The sequence below is a fragment of the Leptinotarsa decemlineata genome, unplaced genomic scaffold (genome assembly GCF_025532065.1).
Source record: "Leptinotarsa decemlineata unplaced genomic scaffold, Ldec_3_MD MMD2_tig00004307_RagTag_RagTag, whole genome shotgun sequence".
Taxonomy (NCBI): domain Eukaryota; kingdom Metazoa; phylum Arthropoda; class Insecta; order Coleoptera; family Chrysomelidae; genus Leptinotarsa; species Leptinotarsa decemlineata.
The window spans coordinates 13,925,097-13,951,231 of record NW_027412606.1 but is presented as its reverse complement, the minus strand read 5'-3'; the positions used below and the strand labels follow the sequence as shown (position 1 = coordinate 13,951,231).

The 26,135-nt window shown below is 34.2% G+C and overlaps 1 protein-coding gene across 2 annotated transcripts in view; it reads right to left on the bottom strand.

The window, feature by feature from the left end:
* The window catches only part of mfr (ferlin family C2 domain-containing myoferlin misfire), an 84,828-nt gene that overhangs the window by 37,219 nt on the left and 21,474 nt on the right, over nt 1–26,135 (bottom strand). For both annotated transcript variants that reach the window (XM_074179024.1, XM_074179025.1), the window contains exons 9-17: nt 22,591–22,698; nt 22,388–22,540; nt 22,168–22,332; nt 14,382–14,498; nt 9,944–10,078; nt 9,732–9,881; nt 9,415–9,678; nt 5,092–5,293; nt 3,133–3,389 (exon numbers count right to left, since the gene is read on the bottom strand). In XM_074179024.1, coding sequence (XP_074035125.1) covers nt 3,133–3,389; nt 5,092–5,293; nt 9,415–9,678; nt 9,732–9,881; nt 9,944–10,078; nt 14,382–14,498; nt 22,168–22,332; nt 22,388–22,540; nt 22,591–22,698 — 1,551 coding nt within the window. The remainder of the gene's footprint in view (nt 1–3,132; nt 3,390–5,091; nt 5,294–9,414; nt 9,679–9,731; nt 9,882–9,943; nt 10,079–14,381; nt 14,499–22,167; nt 22,333–22,387; nt 22,541–22,590; nt 22,699–26,135) is intronic.

The following is a 26,135-nucleotide window of genomic DNA, read 5'->3' as shown; positions in this document are numbered from 1 at the left end:
CACAGCCATCAGTTTTCATCTATGTAGTTTGAAAACAAGAGTTTCCTTTTAAAAATGTCCAATTTGACTGTACGAATGGCCATTCCAGAATAGTTCACACTACGAGCTTTCAGAAAATGTAGGAATTGACCACTTCGTTTCCATCGGAAATGTATTTCATTGTTGAGGAAATTATGAGAAACTCTTTAACTAAATATTTCTTCAATTTCCCCTCGAACTTCGATTACTGTTTATCTTTTAATGGAGCAAAAAACTTCTTTGAATCAATATATTTTCCTTTAAATTTTTTTAATTTTTCGCAGTAAGCCGTTCCCTCAACAAGATAATAGAAACCCACGTTTTTTTTTACTTCCTGTGCTTTGCACTTTCTCTGTTTTCTGAAACATCTCTTTCGAAAACTCTGGAATCGTATATTCATTGTATCGGGATATTGTTCTGCATATTATTCTACTAGATGAGAGCACCCTTTGAACATCACCCTTGAAAAATTTGAATGATATAAGAATTGTCAACAAACTTGACATTTAATGTGTGTTTGAAGGTGGTTGACAATGTTTCGTAGTGTATTTCATCAGTTCGGACTTCCATTGTCTAATGTAATATAAATTGATTTGATAACCCCGAAAAATCAAAAAGATTACCCGAAAATAACAATTTTATTAAACAAAAAACTGAAATTACAAAGAAATAACATACAACAACAACCAAATAAATAAAAATTGAAATATTATTAAAAGATGAAAATCGTCTTCGGGTGATAACTGGACTTATTCCTCCGAGATCTGACTATTTATAGGTCATTCGAGTGCTTTCACCTATCCTCTCTTCCCTCTTTCCGCTTCATTGGTTTTGGCATTGGTTTGGCGGGAGTTGGTCGTTTTTCGCTTGATTAGAGGTTTCCATATGTTACGTATCTTCACGCTAGCTTGACTAAATGCGTTACTGGACAACATATACGCGACTTCTTTGAATTTTCTCCTAAACCAGTGTTCCTCTTTGTAGATGATTTCAGCTTGAGCCCACTTGATGTTGTGTTGATGAGTTCAAACATGCTCTGCTATTCCTGATTTGCTGGTTTCTCCTCGCTGTGTGTGTTTCTTGTGCTCAGCAACGCGAACTTTCAATGACAATGGCAACACAACATCAAGTGGGCTCAAGCTGAAATCATCCACAAAGAGGAACGCTGGTTTAGGAGAAAATTCAAAGAAGCCGCGTATATGTTGTCCAATAACGCATTTAGTCAAGCTAGCGTAGAGATACGTAATATATGGAAACCTGTAATCAAGCAAAAAAACGACCAACTCCCGCCTAACGGTCATCTCCCGCCAAAACCAATGAAGCGAAAAGAGGGAAGAGGGGATAGGTGAAAGCACTCGAATGACCTATAAATAGTCAGATCTTGGAGGAATAAGTCCAGTTATCACCCGAAGACGATTGTCTATACTAACAATCGAAACGTTGTGACATAACTTGGTTTGAAATCTTTTATTTTTGATTTTTTCTTTTTTTGTTAATAATATTTTTAAATTTTCAATTTTTTCAGCTTTTATTAATATTTCAATTTTCATTTGTTTGGTTGTTGTTGTATGTTATTTCTTTGTAATTTCAGTTTTTTGTTTAATAAAATTGTTATTTTTGGTTAATCTTCAATCTATCAAATCAATTTATATTATATTAGACAATGGAAGTCCGAACTAATGAAATATTGACATTTAATGTCTGAGCAGGAGAATTTAAAATTGAAATCTACTTTTATATACGAATATGAAATTGTCTACCGAAAAAATAATATGATTTACATCTTGGATGAATGTGATAGAAATTGTTTATCATCCAGTAGAATGAATGCTGCTCGATATCCTAACTCAAGGTCTATACGACCGGAAAGATTTTGGAGGGTTGCAGGAAGATTCAAAAATTGAAATTTTAATATATCGAATGTGAAACCTTTTTTTAAAATACATCAAGTTTCTTGATGATATTCACATATGTGATGTCAGAGCATTCATGTGACGTCACATGCATCTCAAGGCCAAGTCATAGGCGAAAAGTGGAAAAGGGGTTTCATGGCTAAGTCAGTGTGGTGGCAATATTGAAGGGTATGTGTAAGGCACGAGTCTAAGGAAAGAATTGCATACATGGAATAACCTATGAGAAAAAAATACACTCGAACTTGGGTACATGAATATTCATGTACCATCGACATAGGTATAGAGCATTTATATACACAAATATATACGAGTGAAACCGCTATCAACAACTTCAACAATTAGGAAGCATGAGTGCCCCGATTCGAGTACATCGCACCCTTGCTGTCAAAGTGTCGAAAGCGGCACTGCAATACATCCTTGCACCACTGGATCCTCGTTCTGGCTGAACGAATTACGGTAACCGTCTGCTCACTGAGCAAGTGTAAAACATCTATCGCTAGGTGGAAGGCAGTATATCTCGTTGTTAAAATGACCTTCAGGGGATTATTGTGCATCCTCTAACCGCTGGTGCCTATTGTGGACTGAATGCCTTGATGAATTTATCTTATAATGAAACAAATCCCCACCACCCCATTCCAAAGTAAATCTTTGAGGTTTCATTCAAGGTCATGTATCAAGGACAAAGTCGACCGTCAACGTTGAACTCAAGGTCGTTCAGGGTCTTCAAGGTCACATGACGAACACATATATCGTTGTGTGACGTCATTCGAGGTCTCGGTCAAGTGGTGGGAAGAGATTTCGAAATAACACGAAAGAAAGTATTTGTTCCGAAAGTATTTTTTCGTGTAATTCAATGTTCATATAAAAATAGCTGTTTCGGGAGCGCTTTTTCTTCCAGTTTGTGTCTGAAAGTCACTTTTTTGTATGATCTACACATCTTTGTTATACAGTTAGTTTTTGAAATTGATTACTTCCTTCTTTCTATTGGAAAAAGATGGAGAAGTAGAAAGCCAAAACCTCTCCTTCCCATAATGTAGATATTAATATATTTCCTACTGTCGCCAGTGAAAGACATTACATTTTATACCCTTTCATAGAATTGATAACTTTCAATATTCAACGAGCTACTGATACATAGTTCAAATGTGGATGAAATGTGGGGGATTTTTAGTTTTCGGAGTAATAAATATAGTATATATACCTTGAGTGATGCATAAAATTTTGTCCACCAGTCGTAATCTTCATAATTCAAATTATCCTGTTGGGGTAGTGTCTCATATGTTCTCAATGATGTACCGCTTGTTTTATAATTCAACTTTTCATTTCGAAGCTTTAAAATTCTTTTCATATATTCTATAAGAAAGCATGATCGATCTTCTTTCAGTTTATCGTTATTCTCAGTATCAGAATCAGTTTCTTCGCCTTTTCTACTCTTCAGTTGAATATTTAGAGAAGAAGCTAGAAAAAAATCCAGATTTACTACAAATGTATGAAGTTATTCATAAACCACTATAAAACAATAAATTTGTATCCAATAAAGTAGGTATATATAATGATGTCTGAAAATGTATACAAAGATATTGATCAAAATACCTAGTAGAATAGCAACATAAATGAACGAGGATATATGATGGAATCAGCCGATACTTGATGAAAATCCATAACTAACGTATTCTAAAAACACTTTATTGTGTGATTTTCACTAGATAGTTTTACAAAAACGCAACACGTGTTTCGCCATACAATGGCTTCCTGGTGCGTATTGCGTGTTGAGTTTTTGTAAAACTATCTAGTGAAAATCACACAATAAAGTGTTTTCAGAATACGTTATGAACGAGGATGGTAATGAAGAAATTCGGAAACTCCATTCAACAATTCATTTCACTTGTGTCGTATTATACATAAGCCTAACAAGCTTACACATAATTATGGATTATAGGTTTTTCAGAGACGAGACGTATCCTATAAATTAATTATACGCATAAGTTAAACTTAGAGTTATGGGCCTCTTTTACTGAAGTTGAAGGCCTTTAAATCAATTTTCATAGAGTCGCTGTGAAAGATCAGTTCTAAATGAAATGAATGAGAACACTGTTTATTTTGAAAGAGAAATACTTTTAGGAGTGACTAATTTTTGGTAAAGAAAGTTTTTGGCTTTCTACTACTCTATCTTGATATAGAAAAATGTGAAAGAAAGGAAGGAAGTAATCAATTTTAAAAGAAGTACCTAACTATATACATAGATGTGTTGATCATGCAAAGAAGTAACTTTCAGACGCAAATCTGAAAAAAAAAGCCTTCCTGGAACAGCTACTTTCATATAAACATTGGATTACACGAAAGAAAAATTCTTTCGAAACAAATATGAAGACTGAATTATACAGAAAACATTTTTTTTACTCAGTTTGTATTCCAAACATTCGTTATGAAATTAAATCAGATATCATTCACAGGGTTTCTACACTATGGAAGTGGAATTTTTATTTCTATTTAATATATAGTGTAGATGTGAATGACATCTGACTTAATTTAATGACGAATGTTTGGAATACAAATTGAGTAGAGTAGAAAAAAATGTTTTCTGTATAATTCAGTGTTCATATTTGTTTCGAAAAGAATTTTCTTTCGTATTTATATTAAAGTAGCTGTTTCAAGAAGACTTTTTCTTTCAGGTTTGTGTCTGAAAGTTACTTCTCTGCATGATCTACACATGTATGTATACAGTTACTTCTTTTAAAATTTATTACTTCCTCATTTCTTTGGAAGATTCCCACATTGACATTTATCAAACCCAAAGTAATCCTATGCTTGTTTAACTTTCTTCGTCAATTTTTATATTCAATTGATTGTTTGTGACTCATTTTTACTGCCCTGGAGAAGCTTTCCATTAGAAGCGAAAGCTTGGCAAAGTAGAGCAGAGTTTTGATTTTAATTTTTGACTGAGAGATCCCATTAATCCATTTTACTGTTTTTTTGGGTTTCTCTTGTCTAGTTGAAAAACTCCAGACATCAACAGAAGATGGCAAATGGGATTTTGCCGGAAGGTTATGAGGATAAAAACACAGAACACGCAGTGAAACCCGAAAAAATAGCACATCATACTTTTTCCGTGAGAATATACCTGAATATCACAAATAAAGTCATATTCACTTTTCCTTACCAGATTCTGAATCCAAACTATCAAATGATTTATATTGAATCCCAGATAACTGCTTTTTTCTCTCTTCTCGTTTCATGGGATACTCTATGAATGACGAAATATGACTTATATGGATTCCTCCAAAACTATAAACTCCAAATCGTCTACTGTCGAAGATTCTGAAACGAATAGGAGGCGCATAGTCCAATTGCGTTGGTAAAATCTGAAGTGAAAAATAAAAAATGTCACACTGCCAAAACTGGAGATATAATTGTTACGGAAAACGTTGAATTCAAATATCTACTAAAATCAAACTGTATACACTTTTGGAAAAGTTTCAAAAAAACACCTTTAGAAATCGTTGAAATGAAATTTTCAAAGCTGAATGATATTATATGGTTATAAAATTATAGAACAACGAATTTATTCATTCACAAAACTTCAAATGGAACTTGTCCATGTTCAATTATCAAACATCATGGCTAACGCAACCTCGCACCTGAAATTGAGCTCTACAAAGTCAATGGAAAATTTCAAATATACCCGAGTAAGATGGAGATCGAATTTTTATCAACACATTTTTACAACTTGTAGTACTGCTTACCACAAGGCTGTACAAGATCAAAAAATTTCAATAACGTTACATTTCAAAAATAAATCAAAAGGAAAAGCGGTAGAACTCATCAGTTCTCGAAACCCTCAAACATGGGATGAAATAAATTCCTGTTAATTCAATATTCTGGTGACACTCGTGATTTAGCCTCTTTGATACAAGACCTTCAAAGAACTCATCAAATTCCCAATGAGTCCCCTTTAACGTTCACAAATAAACTTCAAACCCACGATGCAAAAAGGCACGCGGCAATTAAAAAATGAACGCTTACTCCAGAAGAGACTAGAACCTATTATAGGACAAATAGTAAAAACCGGAAACCCAGTTTCCATGCTCGAAACTAATCAAAGAGCTCTCATACTTCAACAACAAAAATATCATCCAACACAAAAAACACAACCCTCCATTCAACAAAATCTGTAATCTCTGCAAGAAAGGGACACAGTCAAAGTGATTGTAGAGTGAGACCACAAAATCCCCAAAATTTTCAAAGACAAAACCCTCTATTCCAAAATGTCCAAAGGCCACAAAACCCCCAATTCAAAAATTTCAGGCCCAGTATCCCCACAACTGTGACAGGTACAATTGTGATAAATCAAAATAGACCACCAGCAATAAAACGAAACCCGAATCAACAAAGAACTTCGGCAATCCAACCAAACCTTAATTTCAATATAACGGATACACAGAGAGCAGCACATCATCTCAACCCGCATCAAGGATGCCAAAGTTCTGAAGAATTTTACAAACATTGTTATGACTATAGCTATTTATAACAGCTAGTTATTCGGAATACCTAAACACAGGTAACCATCCGATTCAGAATTTTCAAATAGAACAACCAGATTATCACCTTATCGAAAAAATTCAAACTCATATTAAAACTCCGAATGAAGACGATCTGAGATCCAATTTGAATTTTCCAGAACATAAATTCATATAGGATACTCTTTCATGGTCAATTTATTATTTTCTTACTATATTATGAACGCTACCAACACGTTCAAAATATCAATCGACACAGGAGCCGGACTTTCAATTTTCGAAATGAAAATAGCAGAAAAATATAGGAAGCGATTTTCTGAAAATGTGATGATCCAAGGCATGACCAATCAAAAACTGTTATTTACCGAATCTGTATTGATACCTTTCTCAGACGCACATCCCCACAAAATTTATATTCACTATCTCGACATAGAATTCGACTGACCTCGCAGAGCTGACTTTTTAAAACACTATAATGGTATAGTTGGCATAAAAAACAAACAGATTTCAACAAGGTACCTTTCTTCAAAGCATCAGATACTGAAAACATCTCAGTACTACTCAACTACTTCAAAATCCAAACCCAAATACCAAGTCACATTCAATATAGAAAACTCCACTGCAGAAATTGACGATATTTTTGAATACGATCCTCACAATTATGCATTCGAGAGTAAATTATATTATTATCGATATTCAAAAGATGAAATTCCAAATAACACAATAAACATAGAGCCTCGAATTGATAGAATTTCCTAACTAAAATGTGGCCTTTTGAACACTGATGCTATACTGGTAGCTCGAAACAAAGACAACGTTCGTTTACGAAATGCCCTAGTAGGAGTAAATGAGCAAGACAAGTTCTTGACCCTAACCATAAATTCGAACTCTATGCACAAAACGATATTTTTTTCTGATATAAAAATCGAACCTATTCAAAATTTTTGATCAAACCATTTAAACGAAACAAAAAAAGAAACAAAATGAAATTGATAGAGAATTTGACATAAAAAATTAAAATCAATTACGTTTAGATCATTTGAACGAGGAAGAATTTGAAATAATAACAGAAACATGTCTAGAATTTTCGGACATTTTCTATCTAGAGGGTGATCGATTAACGTTCATAAATGGAATCAAACAGTCTATAGATATAAAAGACGCAAAACCAGTCTTCACAAAATACCGCTATTTCCTAATTCATAAAGAGAAAGTCAAAAGACATACGGAATCATACTCCCTTGCATTTCTCCCTGGTCATCCTCAGTGTGGGTTGTTTAAAAAAAAAAGACGCATTTGGAAAACAGAAATGGCGAGTAGTTGTTGACTACCGAAAGTTATATGAACTCTCTGTAGATGACAAATACCCTCTGTCAATGATATCGGACCTTCTCGATCAACTCGGCGAATATCAAAACTTCACTACCCTTGACCTTGCTTCTGGTTTCCACCAGATTGAAATCAATGACAAGGACATTCCAAAAACGGCTTTCACGGTAGAGAACGGCCATTATGAATTTCTCAGAATGAGCTTTGGCCTCAAGAATGCCCCATCAACGTTTCAAAAAATGATGGATAACATTCATCTCGGAATACAGAATGAATGATGTCTCGTTTACATGTACGACATCATCATCTAATTCCCTACCATTCATTATCACATATCCAGACTAAAAGAAGTATTAAGACTCCGTCAAGCTGATCTCAAAATCCTACCGACAGCGCCAATTTGATATATCTCACTTTGGAAATATAAGTTTTTAAAAATTATTTATTTTGAAAAAAAAAAACAGTACTGTGTTCCCTTGAGTCGCACGATTGAACATAATTTATTCTTCAATCATAACATCTGAACACTCGGCGAGTGCATTGCATTGTTACCCAAGTTCAACATGAAACGAAATATTTAAATTCTCTCTAACCTAAAATGGGGTTGTTATACGTGATTACTGACTCATGAGAATTCTATAATTTCCTATTTTTCTGGTGTCAATGGGTTCCTTGTCTCGCCGCGAATGATGATTTGAATTAGTATTTCGTAACCAATTAACTTTAATGGATTTCTTTAGAGTAAGTATTGAAATTTCTCTACAAATCTGCTTCTTTATGAATGTCGATGTTAATTATTCGATATACCTTAAGGATAGGAATTTATTTGAATGTTAATTAGTTGAGTAATTTACTACTATGCTGATTGAGGAGGAGGCTTTAAATAAGTAGTTAAAGCATGAGTAGAATCAGTGACGAAAGATAAGATATGATCAAAAATCAATGTCATATTTTTGGCTTGAATGTTGTGCAGCCTCAAAGAGTTTCGTATTTCATTCAATGGATGTGCTGAATACAGAACAGTGTACTGATATTGATGCTTCATTCTCGAAGAACATTACATGTTCATGATAGTATATGTCTACTCCAAGTGAAATTTCGAAAACTATCTGGATTATAATGCTCTCGAGTGTATTCCAAAATATTTGTTGCAGAGACCTCTTACAACCTTAGGATATTTCGAGGTATCCATTCAGTAAATATACATAGGTTCTACTTTAAAATGAATTTATCTCTTATGCATTGAAATTTTAAATTGATAAGTTCAGAAACGTAATATGATATATGTATTATAATCAAAGAAATTCATGTAGTAGTGAAGTAGTATCTCAAAATATCAGCGAAGATGCTTCAAAATACTACCTTCGTTCTCATAGTCGAAGTATACTACCACTGGAGATGTAGTAGTATGATGAAATGTTTGCGACGACAAATTTCTTTCGGTCAGGGCTAAATTGCCCCGAATTTGTCTTCAATTGGAGTTTATAGTTTTATATTTATCATTTTGCCAATTGATACTTCAGAAGGGATGTCGATTAGATGAAATTTCACTTGTATTTGTCATATTTAATTCAGATGAAAACCAAATATTTCAACAAGCAAAATGAAATTTCATCCACTCGAACCTTATTTCTTACCAGATCTAACTTCTTCACTTGAGTTTTGAAATTTGGATCTTTCATTGCGTTTTCAATGGTATCGGAATTCAAACTCACATCACCGCAGAAAACAGATATTCTTGGTCTATTTATGTGAAACAGATTCACTTTCCGTAATTCTCTCACACCCCAAAACAAAATTTCCATTTTATGAGGTGTCAAATCTGGTTTTATGCCAATTGGAATTTCTAATTTGTATTTATGAGGAATATCTAGTGGTTGGAGATAGTCTTTTGCTGTCAACTAGAATAAAAATAATGATTTTGGGAAATAATGCGCAAAATGACTTTTTTTACTTCTATGAGTTCAAATGCAGCAAGTATTTCAGCTGCCACTTCTTCATTGAGATAGAGTTTTGTCCATTTCAGTTTTGGAGGGAGATATGTATTCCCATTTATTACAATATTCGGTTGAACCACTGTTCTTCCGAGTAGTTCGTTCTTGTACTGAAAAATATCGTAAATAAGATTTGACAGCTTATGTTATGTTACGGACAATGGATATTTACAAATTCATCCCGATCGAAACCCTCAATTAAAATCGTCGGAACGTTTGTCGTTAGATGGGACTTGGATCCATATAATGTAACATTGTCGAATATCAGAGTTTCGTCCCAGACTGGATTCAAACAAGCATAAATGACCTGAAACAATACAACATGGATAGAATTAAATTGCAAAATAAGGTTGGTTTGGTTTTAGTTTGGCTTATGGAATCATATTTCAATCAACCAGTTGAATACCTATTCAATTTAACGTTGTTGTCTTGTAAATAAATTATATTTTATGGAACGAGTTCAAATTTGACAATGGGCGTTCTAACTAGCACCGGTGGGGTTTGAACGAGTCAGCTATCTCTAAAAGGTTGTCAGCGGATTCCACCAAAAGAGACAATTCATTTCACGATGAGTCTTGACTCTCAATTCATCGGGTAAAGTTAACGAATTTTCCAGAAAAAAAACTAAAGATTTTCAAATGAATTGGTCAACGAATTATATTCTTTTGGAAATGAAGTATTATATCTCTTCTTCTCTTCTCTCAATCACGAAATACTCGAATTTTTTCTAGTTTAAAAAAATCCATTGGGCAATTCATTCCTAATACTACATTAATCAACTTTCCATGGCCCATCTTGGTGGTCTCATACCGTACATAACAGCACCAGTACTGGTAATACGAGGTCAAGCACTGTAAATATTGCATAACATTCCGGAAAGCAATCAAAATGATATTGGATTGCGGAAGCTCTGTAACTGCGATACGAACAACATCACTTGTAGTACTTATATCAAATTAGTACAAAGCAGTCAATATCACGCAGAAATTGCTGAGGTATGAGGCAATATCATCGTCGATAACGAATTGGTCTCAAAATAATTACATTCGAATAAGATTACCATTTAGTATTTATTTATCAAGAGTTGACGTGAAGATGTTAGGATATATATTTTTTTAAATCAGAATCTCTCCGACTGGAATGATTTTTTATCATTTGTTTTTGTGATGAAGTAGATCTGTCACTTCCAGTGTTATATAGTCCCAAAAGACAAGGATTGGAAGCAAAATTTGTCGAGAATATTATGCTGGTGAAAAGTTGAAGACTAATGGTTCCAATCAAACTTCCGAAAGTCCACCAAAAGATTGAAAACTTTACTTTCTATGTTTTTTACCACTTGTGTTTGTAACTAACGTCACTACAGTTTCGTCTTATGAGAATATTCTCAAACGAATACAATAAACTGAAAATAATTGATAATCTTAGCCCTTATATATCTAAACACCACTGTAGGTGATAACAGAGGTACTTAACTTAATTGGGTACCCGAATTTTGTTTACCTGTGACAATGTGGATACGCCAATTTGAAAACCGGTGAGGGAATTCCATAACAGTAGGCATCAAATTCTTAGAAATATTGTTGCATTATGCTATATATTCCATCATATTTTTCCGTATCTGTTTAGTACGATTTCCGCACGCCACTGCAATAGACAGATTAAGACAAAACATCGGTCATTTATGATAATTTAGTGCCCACTATTTTAAAATCATAGTATAGATTGATTCGATCATTTAGCAGGTTACATCCGCAATGTTAATGTTTATGAATTTCCAAGGATTCCCAAATATTTGGGTTTCCAACACTCACTTGCATAGTGCCGAATTTCCGTATCGTTTAGATTCGGGAACTAGTGGTTGCATTCCAGGGAATGGTTTAAAAACATGGAATCATTTTCGAATAGTACCTTTCGTGTTCAGCATACAGTTTTGAAAAATTTCGGTCATATTGTTCCACATATACACCATTATATTCCGGACACTTCAGCTTATAAACTCCAGATTTCTCCATCTTGTCCAATTTATATTTGGCATTAAAAAGGAAATTAGATAACCTGACATGTGGCCTGAATGCCACTTCCACATTATATTTTTCTGAAAAATCCCGCAATTATCGTTGTTCCTTTACCATGTTAGAGTTACAAATTTCTTGATTCCTGATTGTTTGATCTGGGGGTACATTGATCTGTACGTAAATTTGAGGCTATGTTTTCTGCCTAACTTATGGGTTGTGTCTGCGTTGAAACCATCAATATATCCTATATGTTTAAATCTGTTCAAAATCTGTTTTCCGTTAATCAGCTGTCGCCCTCATACGAACGAAAACTCTCAGAAGTTGAGAAACTTGTGTGAGCTAAGCATTAACGAGGTCGTACCTTTTAACGACGTGTGATTTCTAACACGGATTAATTATTTATTTAATTTCCCCATCTAGATTGTTAGCAGATGAATGTAACGAGAATGCTCTGTGCAATATTGATTTGTAGACTGCTAATTTATAACTGTCGAGATGGAAGTTATCATTTGGCATTGTAATGTCGGTATAGCTCGGTTTTCTGAATACATCGAACTCAAATTTATTATGATTATGATTATTTTTATGATTATGTATAATGGTCATGTCTGAGAAATTAATGTGTTGCTCTTTCTCTGTTTCGTGTATGAAATCATCAGGCACCTGTGAAACGTCTTCCATTTAGAAGCTCCGTCGCAAGTTACTTCCTATATATGAAAAGCAAAAATTGATTTCATTTGTTCGGGACGACCACTGATAGACCGGTTTTGGAATACTTGCTCGACGTTAGTACCGGAAAAGTCATTTCAGATGATGAACCGTCTGAGTATCCTGAACAAACAAAATCTATTCCAACTAGTCATGAGCTCTATCTGCAGTTGATTCAGTAGGATGTCTACTGCGCCACCTGCAGACACAGTCCGGTATTTTTCACCCAAACTTGGGCATGTCATATGCACCTTTCATGAATAATCTTATTATTTTTACTCCCATCCCGAAATATGTGTTTGCGGAGTTATTTCCTGACTTTTTTCGCAGGTGGCGCATTGAACATTTTACTGAATCGACTGTAGATAGAGCTTATGACTGGTTGGAATCAATTCTGTTCGTTCGATTAGCCTGAATGGAATCAAGATGACGAACATGTTTGTTCGAAATACTCAGAAGGTTCATTCCATCTGAAATGACCTTCCCGGTACTGACGAGAAGAAAGTACTCCGAAACCGGTCTATTTGCTTTTTAAAGTCAATTTGTTTCATATCCATCTATTTTAAGAACAAATCCTACATGTGCTCATATCTCGAGTTTTATTTTCCATATAATTATTGTTCTGTATCAGCTGCTGCTGCATTGGAAATTTCGTTAGGTACATTTTCAGACTCACTATGTCAATGTCAACTAACTTCATGTCATATAGCTGTCAGTCGTTATTTTGCTGCTATGTTAATCAACTGTATTTTCCAAAATCATACCTTTCAAGATTTCCATATTTACAATGACAGCAATGATGTCGGAAAAATGCTACTCTCTCAAACACGCCTACAACTTTTTTGACGGTTGTCGACAAACACATTTACGATCAGGTCTTATTTCACGGCATCCTTAACTTTCCTTACTTATTTACCGAAAAATTGTGTTCCGAATTTAGGTCTTGGAAAAGCCGAAAGACAAGTGAATGAGTTATTTTAACATTTTTATTATCAAATGAGTGTTTATTCGACACTGACCTTCATGAAACTATTACCCGTTTCAAAATCATTTTTTGGTACAGTGAATCTTCTTTAAACATCAGAACAATGTTAATACTCGTATGATATGAAGAAATTGTTAAAAAACCACGCTACACATGAAACATTGTTTTTGCTGTTATATTCGTCCAGCGTACAACAGTAAACAGTACAAGAGTAAAAAATGTGAACGATGTTTCAAAAAATCCTTCGTTGTTACGAAACTGTTCGATCATGAAAGTGATTGATATTTTATATGGATAAAATTCAGAATATCATACTCGGAAATATTTTACTGACACACTGAAAAGTGTGTATGCTAAGTATTACTGCCACTGATCGTCTTAGGGAGCCTCTTCAATCTTTTATGTTAGAGGATTGCTGTCGCTCTCATAGATGACGTCTTTGTGGGGAAAGATATCGTCGACATTACTTCAGTCAATCTAAAGAATGCCTCCTCTCGTTGAGTAAAACGGTATCCTTGTCAAGACGGGAGAAGGCATATTCTTATTTTGTTTCGACTAGACTTATTAATTTTCATTGATGTGTATAGTCAGCTTAAATAAAATTTTTGTATACAATGAAATTTATATCTGATACAAATACTTGTCCCACATACCAAAATTACAACACCTCTAAGCACCAACTTGTTTGACGAGATGCGCGTCGCAAAGAGTGATGCAGGTCTCGTATGTGAGAGACCAGTATGCACCCATATACTGGGGATGCGATGGAGATGCGAACCATATCCTAGAAGCTCACACTTGAAATTTCATCCATTATAAGAAGAGCAAAAATATAGTATTTATTGTAATCGTCCATGAATATGTTACTTTTTCAAATGATATACCATCTGAACTCAACTCACCTGTGTTTCTTTCACCTCGTTGTTGAAAATTATCCTCACGAATGGATCAGCCAATCCTGTTTTGTCGTAACCGTAACTGATTTTACCTTGAAAAATGTGTGCCCTTAACTGAAATACCTAAAAAAATATAAGTGAACATACTTCTAAAAAATTGATATTTGTTGAATGTTTAGCAGTATAACTAGAACAAACAAAAACAATTTTCCCGGTCACCAGAATTGTTGACATGATGGGCATCAAGTTAACATTTAATACTTCATTTTGCTTGTTTTCATTATAGGCCTCAGTACCTGATGTTGAAATATGTTAAAATATATCCCCTACGAACGACAACCCTCAGAAGTCGAAACTTGTGCGAGCTAAGTAGTATAACCTTTTAACGTGTAATTCCCAACACGGGTTGAACGATAACAAGTGGAAACCGATCATTCAGCCTGCGGCTTGAACCACCGACTCACACATCGGTCGAATGAGTGAATGTCAAAGCACGCACGTCGAACCGCCCAGCGACCGACCTACCTAACCTGATTTATTGAAACAGGTGTTATAGAATGGTTGAAGTGAATAGACACAATAAATGAAATATCGAAAATCCCTTTTTTTGTTTAATGGTAACGAATTAATGCTTGAGGAAAACAAAATTGGGTTACAAATAATTTTTCCCTCTATATAACTACTAAAAACGGTCAACATAGAAAATCAATTCAAACATTCAAGTGTATAATTCTTTACCAAAGTATAGTCGTTTAAAACATTCATTAAACGAATACATACGCAGCATAACTCGCACAAAAATTAGTAAATATTTTAGACCAGAGTAATTAGTTGTCCATTTCATTCAATTGTGATATAAAAATTGGTATAATGATTAATCAGAACAATTGGGTGTAAATCTGATAATCAACAAGTCAATTATGGTTCCGTTGAGACTTTCTATTAATCATTGATGAAACTGCATGTATAGGGGAGAGTGTGTATGAAAGAGCCTATGTGATTTTCTACCACTTACCAAAATCTTACAATAATTTGATTTTAATGTTTGTATGGCAACACTAAATAGCTGTCATATACAAACATTTGACAGTTCTGCGAAAACGAATGGCGTCTGTAGACTACAATTACCAAAAGTAATTTTTTTTCCTTCACTCAATTTTGTTTCACAAAGAAAAGTGCAACATGAGTTGATGAAATTGATATGTTGTATTGTTAGGCATATATTCAGCATTATTTCACGATAATATTGATGTTTTTTGGGAAAGAAAGTTTTTGGCTTTCTACTACTCCATCAGATGGAGTAGTAGAAAGCCAAAAACTTTCTTTCCCAAAAAATTAATCACTCCTAAAAATATAACCCCTTCAATTCAATATTGATGTCTTAATGTTTACGCGAATTAACTGTATTTTGAGGTTACAATTTAAATGACAAAATGTTTTGAAAGATCCACTTGTGGAGGCTTTGAAATAGCCGGCTCCAGAATGCAGCACTGTCATCGCAAAATCATCGCTGAAATGGGATCAAAACAAATTGGACAAGTTACTTCCGCTGATATTTTAACCTCATTGTAGCCATAGACTCCAACCTCTGGATGTTGCGGTTTACGGGCCTTTCAAAACAAGATATTGAATAGTTATGTACTAGTGGATTGTGATTTAAGACTGATAAATAATTGATTTTCACAGAAATGAGCAATTTTACACTTTGATAAGATTTATATAACAGATAAGTTAAGTGATTTTTATTTGTTGAAAGACTGTTTTTTTTGTAAAGAGGAACTCGGATCTTTCATAGCACATGCCCAGCTCTTTCATTTACTTTGAAAGGGCCGATTTTTCTTTTTTCTTTAAGTTGCCATATTACTAATTTCTGTCATGGTATCTCATTTTATTTTGATTGGATAACCATGACCCTTAAACTAATTATTTACAAAAAGCAATTTTATTCAATAACCATCAACTGACGTTAACTTTTTTTGGTGTTTTTCAAAACTGGCTCCTTCATACACACTATCCCATATTCATTGTGCATTGCATTTAATTTCAATTTATTTTAATTTATATATAATTGAGATAATATCACATCACTTTGTTTTGTTTTATTTTCCAATAATTTTATTCTGTACATTGTATACATTTTAGATTGAGCTTTTGATATATACAATTGGGTGTGAATCTGAAAAAAGGTTCCGCTGAGACTTTTCATTAATCATTGATGAAACTACATGTATTCATTGTGGATTGCATTTTTTTTTATTTGATTCCACCACAGTTTATTTATATATAATTTAGATAATATCATAACACTTTGTTTTGTTTTACTCTACAATAATTTTATTCTGTAGGTACATTGAATATATTTCAGATTAAGCTTTTGATATATGTGTATATATGTATATCTGTATATATGTATATTCCTTATTTATTACACCACACACAAATAACATATGTTGCTTTCGTGAATTGTACGATATTCATTTGCAATGTATTTCTCTTCTACTTGTTTTGTATGTGAGCAAATAAATATTTTTTTTTCACCGTAGTGTTCGTTGGTCAGGCCCTATCCCCCGAAGCCCCGATACATTCAGGAGGGCGAGCCAGCATTATCAACCAATGACCACTCCCCACACCGTGGGGTGATTGATCATTGGGTCCGATTATTATTATTATTGTCATTATTATTATATTGGTTTCAAACTTTTTGTACGTTTTAATGTCATATCATTTTGTAGCTACATATTTTAAGATATTCATGCTACTGTGTCGTGATATCAATTGAGCGATGGAGGATTTCGTACTCTATGCATTAATACTGATGATTTTTTCCTTATTCCTATATATAATATCGTTAGGCGATTTTTGCCAGTTTTTCTCTACGAATTCAAATTGAACCAAAGCGCTGCCAGAACAGCTTGAGAAATTATCAAGGATTTGGCAATGCTAGTGTTAATGAACGTTGGTATGCAAAATTTCATTTCGGAAGTTTCAGCATCGAATATGAGCCCCGAAGTAGTCGACCTACAGTAATCTAGGACGGGAATTTGAGAAACCTAGTGAAGACTAGTCCCATCAAAAACGGTGCATGAGGTGGCGGAAGAACTGAGCGTCATCTTCCATGCGGTTCTTGATGGTTTGAAATGTATTGGAAAAATAAATAAGCCCGAAAAGTGGGTGCCCCACGACTTGAATGATCGACAGAAATTGTCACGTTTCTAGGTTGGTTCTTCTTTGCTTTTGCACAATCAAAACGTCATTTATTGAATCGGATCGTCATATATGATAAAAAGTGGATCCTCTAAGACAACAAGACACGTTCAGGACAGTAGTTGCACACCGCTGAGCCACCCAACCAATTTCCAAAGGCGAAAATTAATCAGAAGTGACTATGGTTACTGTATGGTGGTCAGCGGCTGGTGTGATTCACCATCAATTTTTACAACCGGTCCAAACCATCACAGCAGAGCCCTTTTGTGAGGAAATCGACTAGGTGTAGTGTACTGCTTCATGACAATGCCCGTTCGTACGTTTCACAAATCACCGTCTGAAAATTAAAAGAATTGAACGTCGAAGTTCTGCCTCACCCACCATGCTCCCCAGACCTCTCGCCAACTGATTATCATTTTTCCAAGCACTTCGATAGCTTTCTCACCGGTTGCACCTTGGCAAATCAGAACCAGACAAAAACAGCCTTCGTCGGCTTCATCGAATCCCGAGCAAAATTCAAGCTGACGGAATTAATCGACTTGTGTTGCATCGGCAAAAAGGGCAAACATTCTAATGGCACTTGTTTCGAATGAATTGAATAAGTATTTACTGAGATATCGCAGTTTGAAGTAGACTCATGAAAACGGACGAAACTTTTGAAACAATCTAATAATCACACGCAAGAAAATTGAAATGATGTAAATCAATAATTAATGATTCAGAAGCTTTTTCATTCATTGGACTAAAATATAATCATATTTTCACAAACTATAACTTGTGGGAAAAACAAAAAAAAATCAAAACCCAAATTGCAATAACGAGAACATTCTATGAGACTTGCATGATTTGTTGAACTGATACAGGTGGGGTAAGTAAATCTATCTTATATTCTTTAAAATAATCGAAAAAAGAAAAATTAATTTTTTGAACAAAAGAGGTTTATGAATCCACTGAGTCAATTTCATTATAAACTCACTCAATTAATATTACTGGAGTTTTTTCCCAACACCAAATCGTTATTTTTAACGTTAAAAATAACGATTTGGTGTTGGGAAAAAACTCCAGTAATATTCATTACTACACCAAAGGTTCCAAACAGTGCATCATAAGTGTGAACATTCACCACAAGTATTTTAAGGTGCGTATTCACCAAAAAAAGCGAGCACAAGCGAGCATGAGCGAGCATTCGTGTATGTTTGCTCGTGTTCGCTTATGATCGCTCGTGTTTGCTCGACACAGCAGAGCGAATATCTTCAAGTTCGTAGTCGTAGTTGATCCATCTACTTTGTGCGAGCACCTTTTGATGTACCGATCTTTTCTGAACGCGAACAAGCATACGTTCGCACGCTTAAGGTGCGTAATACGCACCTTAAAGGTGCGTATTTTTGTACAACCTATTTTGACCGGTAGGTACATAGATAAAAATGTTGTGTCTATTTATTCGAAGAATCACGCCAAACTCTGATCGAGCATGTTGGAAAAATATACAGTAGAAATATTGTTCAGTTTGATAACTATAGCTACAGTTTGTGAAACGATCAAAGCTAGGGGACTACACGAGAAAGTTTTGCAGTTGGAAATTCTGGAAAACCCTAAAACTGTCTACGCAAATGAACTCGCTAGTAGAGCTAGTCGATGAATTATTGTTATAAATGCTGTATTCAAAATTACACAGTTACATGGGCTGAAAAGTCTCGGTCCTAACATATAGATGGCGCTAATCTTCTTGCATTCACCACTTTTTCAGTGGTTGCGCTGTTCTCACACCCGAATGGGGAAGATTTTCTTAAAAAATCAACTATAGGTTCATTCAAGAACGTGTACTACAATCAGAAATACATTTTTTCAAATTTACATGCCAAAACACTTTTTTTTTGTTTTTTTAATTATTTTTATTCATAATTTTTCATAAATAAACACCAACTTGGAAACTTAAACAATCATTCGAATTCTTGAGAACAAAGACTATGAAATCCTAAACACACCAAAACAAAAATATTGTCACTTCCGTAAAAGTTTTCAGGCACGTGAATTTTCCACATTTGCAGCAGGAAAATCTAGTTTTCCGATTCTTCTTCGTTCCACAAAAATTGCATCTTCCAGTTTTTCGTTGAAAATGGTCATGTTCATCGAAGGGAATTCCACAGATCTCTATTAATCTAGATTTCAAATTGCTGGGAAGTCCATGAATATGATCACGTTCTTGTAAATGAGGCATAATCAGTTTTTTGGCTAAATCTTTGAGGAAATTTCTTCCCAAAATATTTTCATTGGGATAATTTGCATGATAGATCACGTGAGAGTTTTTACCTGCTATATTTAGGGCCAGTGAAAATATTACAGTAGGCCATCTACGTGTGTATCTGGAGCAGTCATAACTGGCACATAATTTATCTACCACATCTACTCCTCCTTTCGTCCTATTATAGTCCGTAATGATCACTGGTTTATTAGCATCACCTGTTTCTTCACCAATCGCATCATCATGGTGAAACGAGGAAAACAAAAGAAGGTTTTTTTTTCTTTTTTGGAATGTAAAAAACGAAAGTGCAAATTTTTCTAAATCCAAACATGCTAGTACTTACTGGTCGATGAACAGGTTTTGTAAACTCCGAAGGTAGTACTTTTCTATTTTTTTTTACAATGGTACCTATGGTTGTGATATTATGATCTACAGCCAATGTCTCAACAAGCGATAGCGATGTAAACCAATTATCTATTGTTAGATTGCGTCCACTTTCCAAAATGTGATGCAAGAGTCTAAGGACAACAGCGCTACTAGAATTAAAATCCTTGTTAGCATTTTTACCAAGATATACCTCCAAATTACTCGTATAAAACGTTCTATCATCACATACGGCCAATACTTCCTCTATCAGAGCACGAATTTCAACTGAGTTAGTCAAATTAGCATTTCTTTCGCGAGGGAAATTATCGGCAATTGACTCTATACGATTATTTTTACCTAGCACTATCATATTTATCATTTCATTTATGAAATACTCCCATTGTAATGGGTCAGTTGAAGCTTTGGTAACGAGGGTGGGACCAGGAAGTCGTTTTATTATGTTTCTCTGCTTAGCTCTACCTCTTTCTACAATTTGTGTAAATTTACCCCAACGAGTAACTTTATCTTTGGATATGTATGAATATTTGGTGGAATTATTATTTGGTATATCTTTCGCATCAGACATATCTTGTTCCGTATCACTGCTCTCCAAATCTTATTCTTCGTGATCCGATTCATCATCATCAGATTGGTCGAATACAACATCTTCTTCGTTGGCTTCTACCTCTTGCAACATTTGCAAAAGTCGGGCCTGCTCTTCTTCGTAGTACCACATGATAAACTCTGATAGAAAATAACAATTGAAATTGATAAAAAACAAAAAGAATGAAACAAATTGCCTCGAAATCAAAAAATAACAAATTAAAACTGGTTTCGCTGAGTGGTGGCGTAGGATTCTGAGACCGAAAATAGACACAGTAGACAATACGTTCACCCAATCACAGTCAAATGAATACTGATTGCCTGTCGCCTCAAAAAATTAAAATACGAGAAGCGATAGCCAGCAGCCCCCTCCCTATTCGTAACCATGGCGATATTTCTGTTCTTCGGTCTCCTAAACAAGTGCGACACCACTGGAAGGTTGAAAAACATTGCATAAGCGTTTGACTATTAGAATGCCCTGTTCAAAGTGGGTGCTGCGCGAACTCACAGTTTACAAAAAACAAGAACGTCTTGATGATTTTGAGCAGTGTTTGGCCATCTTTAAACATAACAAACCGGAGTTTTTGCGTCGATATGTGACAATGTGTGAAACATGGATCCATCACTTCACTTCGGAACCGAAACAATTGTTATCTGAGTGGAGAGCAACTGGCGAATCTCGTTCAAAGCCCCCGAAAGCACAACAATTGGATAGAAAGGTTTTATCGACTATCTAGAGAAGGGAAATACCATCAACAGTGAATATTATATAGCGTTATTGGAGCGTTTGAAGATCGAAATTGCAAAGAAACGACTGCATATGAAAAAGAAACAAATTTTGTTCCATCATAATAAAACACCCTGTCGCAAGTCAATCAAAACAATGCCCAAAGTACATCAATTGAACTTCGAATTGCTCCCACATCCACCGTATTCGCCAGATTTGGCTCTTATCAACTACTGGCTGTTCACTGGTAAGAAATTTTTCTCGAATGAAGAGGTTATTGATGAAACTTATGCCTATTTTGAGGCAAAAGATAAATCGATAAACAAAAGTGGTATTGAAATGTTAAAGCGGAGCTGGAATGGTTGTGTGGCTTTCGATGAAAATTACGTTAATGAATAAAACCAATTTTGAGAAAAAAACGTTCTCTTTCTTAGCCCCGGGACTTTTGAGCCCATGTGTTACATATTTAAAAAACATCAATTCAAAATTATAATTCCATTTTTTCAGGAACTTCACATTTATTAATCTTCTTTTTGAGTGCAAAGAAAGAATTATTTCACCTCATATTCCTAACTGACATTTTTCTAATAACTACAACGTTGGTATGAGTCATAATGGGAGTATGAAAGGCTATATTATTACAAACTTACATATTTTTCTTTCGCACTCATTTTATTTGGCAATTTTGTTATTTCTTCATCAAATTCAAACCCTGATGGAATTCCACTCGTGAAGTCATCTTGGTGTCTATCCAAACAGAGGAATAATGAAACATCAAGGGTTAATGATAAACTTTTATGATCCTTGTCATTTGCCTGAAACGAATATAATTAGATTGTGTTGCAGATTGCAAAAGAATAAACATTATACATAAAAACAAAGTGTCCTTTTAACACCACAAAATTGACCTCTCTCTTCTGTTATAGGTGAGTAAATAATGTCTCTAGCTGCTATACGACGATAAGCCACCTTCTTTTTTCCATGTACTATCCATATCAATATATCAGGCCAACAATCTTGAACCTACAACAAATTCAGTTAGAGATTGCAGAATGGTAATGTGTGGATCTCACGTCTTCCAAAAGAGCCTCTATACATCTATATTTCTTTTCTAGTTTTCTGAAAGTTCGTTTCTTGAATTGTTTTTGATATATACTCTCTATATTTTCTGAAATATCTTGCTGAAAATATAAAACAGGTAAATATGTTTAGCGATTGTCTAAAAAATATTGAAGAAAATAAGATGTTTAGTTGAATTGAATAGGGAATGCAATCTCGTTCTCGCGAGAACGAGATCTCGAGCTTTTTTTAGCGAGGTGGATCTCGGTTATTGCAGTTATAAAAACAAAACTGATGTTGAGGAACCTGTGATAGAATCTGAAAACGAGGAAAATAACGATGAGATTTGTTCTAAAGTACACGAAATATCCAGGACAGGCTCAGACTCAAGATGATGTTTTTCATTGATTTATCTCCAGAATAGAAGAAGATGCAGAATATGTGGATATTATTGAGAAAGTCAGGTTTTCATAAGATTACTTACTAAAACTGATTCTAAATACAGCGTGACTCACGGTCGATGGTAGGTTAGACGATTCTGGAAAACTCAAAGCATGATTTTTCTGAAAATTTCACCTCTCACATTTCCTTACCTGTTCTATCGATCTAAAATATTTTCAGTATTGCGGCGTTGCCACTTCCATCAAAAAGTCCTAGCAACTTTATTTTTTTAAATGGAACACCCCGTATATTAATACATTTTTGGAATCGCTCTGGTATTTTAATACTCTTTTGTCAATAATGTCCTATACCTATCTCTATCTGTTTTCAAGATAAAAAATAAATTGTGCTAAATATGGTCCAAAACATAGCCTCAATTGAAATTAAGTACATCAGTACTCTCAATTCATGAAAAGTTGACATTTTGAAGATAGTTTGGACAAACTCGAAATATTTAAATAACACCAAGAAATCGACTCCATATCATACAGGGCGTGCTAAAATTACTATTATTTCCATTCTGCGTAAAAGTAGTCAAAAGTTCAGTTTTCCAAACGAAACCCCCTGTATATTACTCGATAAATTGAAAGATGGTGAAAAATGCTTCAAGATGATATATCATGTTCCTATACCTAAATCGTCAAGTTTTCTCAATGAAGTCGCTTCTTCTAGGAACATTATTTTTTTTAGAATTTGGATTTAGGTAGCAGTGGAATTACTTTTATAAGTAATTTACAAAGAGTTATCGACGGTGTTTCGAATCATCTTTCGAAATGAATGCAAATATCGATTATTCAAACAAAGTTCTTATGAAATTATTTATTATACACATGAACAAAGTGATCAAATCATTGTCAGAACGTGTAAAAAATTCAACCAACTGTATCCTGAATTAACGAGAGAAAGTTTGTAAGGTTACAAAATAATTTCCTTAACTATGGCTCAAAGTTTCCAGGAAACAACTGTACCAAAAATCAGTCATTTCTAGGTGAAAAGTAAGATTTTGTGGGCTAAAACATGTGAAAGTACAGACAATAACAGAATAGGATGATTCAAAATAACAAAATTGTAAACAAAATATCACATTTTCACAATAAATGCTGAAAATGCTGTCCATTATATTCTAAACACTTTAAAATGTTTTTTTGTACGCGACTTGTGGTTGCTTTTTCAATTTCCTGGGGATTCAGATCTTCAATACTCCGCACTATTCGCCGTCGCAATTCTTCTTTGGTAGGCACTGGAGTACTGTATACCCTTTCTTTTAAAACACCCCATGAAAAAAAGTCCAGTTGAAACCACGAATTCCTATATTCCTCTAAAGGCAAATTTTCAAGAAAATCGGTTACAGTCGTCCTTAATATTTGGAGATATCCCTCTGCATTCAGTGTGTCTTCATGAATAAAAAAGCTAATTTTATTGTTCTTCAGAATACAAAAAACATTCAGGTCAAATTTTTCTTGAAAACCCATTTCTTTTGTAACATGAGGATTATGATCAGCCCAAAAATGTTTATTCCTTCTATTGAAAATACCATCCCTCGTAAATTTTGATCGTCGCTCCAAATTATTTTTGACAAAAATTCCCGATCTTCCTGTGTATGAATCAAAAGGGATTCACAAAAATGCATTCTACGTTCGAAGTCTTCTGCTTTTAGAGCTTGAACTTTGGTAAATTTATACGGATGCATTCCGTGATTTTTCAAAATTCGTTGTACCGAAGCATGTGATACACCTAAATCTTTTTCTGCGCTGCGAATGGAAGCTTCTGAATATGCATAAAAATATGCCAAAACTTTAACAGTATTGTCCTCATTTGAAGTAACAGGATTTGGTAATGTTGAAGGCGCTTTTAACATGGAGCCATAGTTAAGCAAATTATTTTGTAATCTTACAAACTTCCTCTCGTTCATTGGTGTTAATTCAGGATACATTTGGTTGAATTTTCTATAAGTTCTGGCAATGATTTGATCACACTGTCCGTGTATAATAAATAATTTCATAAGAACTTCGTTTGAATAATCAATATTTGCATCCATTTTTGACGATTTTTTGAAACACCGTCAATAACCATTTATCAATTACTTATAAGTCACCAAACTGTCATAAGCTTGATATTTCCACGGCTACCTAGAAATCAAATTCTTTAAAAATTATTTTTTGTACAACTGTTATTGAAAATCTCTTTGATAGAAACACTTCAATCAGAACACCTACCAAAAAATCATTTAGAAAAGTTCACACATGCAGTTCGTGCTATTGGTAATATTGAATCCCTGTGAAGTTACTGACGATGACGAAGTAGTATTCAGTCCAATTGTAGAAAGTCCTTCATGACTAACCAATAATCCTCCTTAAAATAACGTGAGTTGGCGTATGTAGTTGTAACATATGCCTTGTAATCCAAAGATCGTCTGTTCAAATCCCATGTACCCTATAATTTTTTTTATTATCAGCAGTAAGGTTATACAAAAAAATTTGTATGATACATTTGTTAGAAGTGATTTTATTCTGCTCGTGAGTTTGCTCCACTTGCTGACGCTCGTTTTGCAATAATCCCCACTCACAAAATAAAATTCCACTTTCAACACTTGTAGGTAAAACGTGAATAACTATTTTTCCACAAAAACGGCTTTATTGAGATAACTTGACGATTTAGGTATAGGAACATGTATATCATCTTTATATATATATCATTTTTCACCATCTTTCAATTTATCGAGTAATATACAGGGGGTTTCATTTGAAAAAATGGACTTTCCACTACTTTTATGCACAATGGAAATAATAGTAATTTTAGCACACCCTGTATGATATGGAGTCGCCTTCTTGGTGTTATTTGAATATTTCGAGTTTGTCCAAACTATCATCAAAATATCAACTTTTCATGAATTGAGAGTACTGATGTACTCAATTTCAATTGAGGCTATGTTTTGGACCATATTTAGCACAATTTATTTTTTATCTCGAAAACAGATAGAGATAGGTATAGGACATTATCAACAAAAAAGTATTGAGATACTAAAGCGATTCCAAAAATGTATTAATATACGAGGTGTTCCATTTAAAAAAATATAATTGCTAGGACTTTTTGATAGAAGTGGCAACGCCGCAATGCT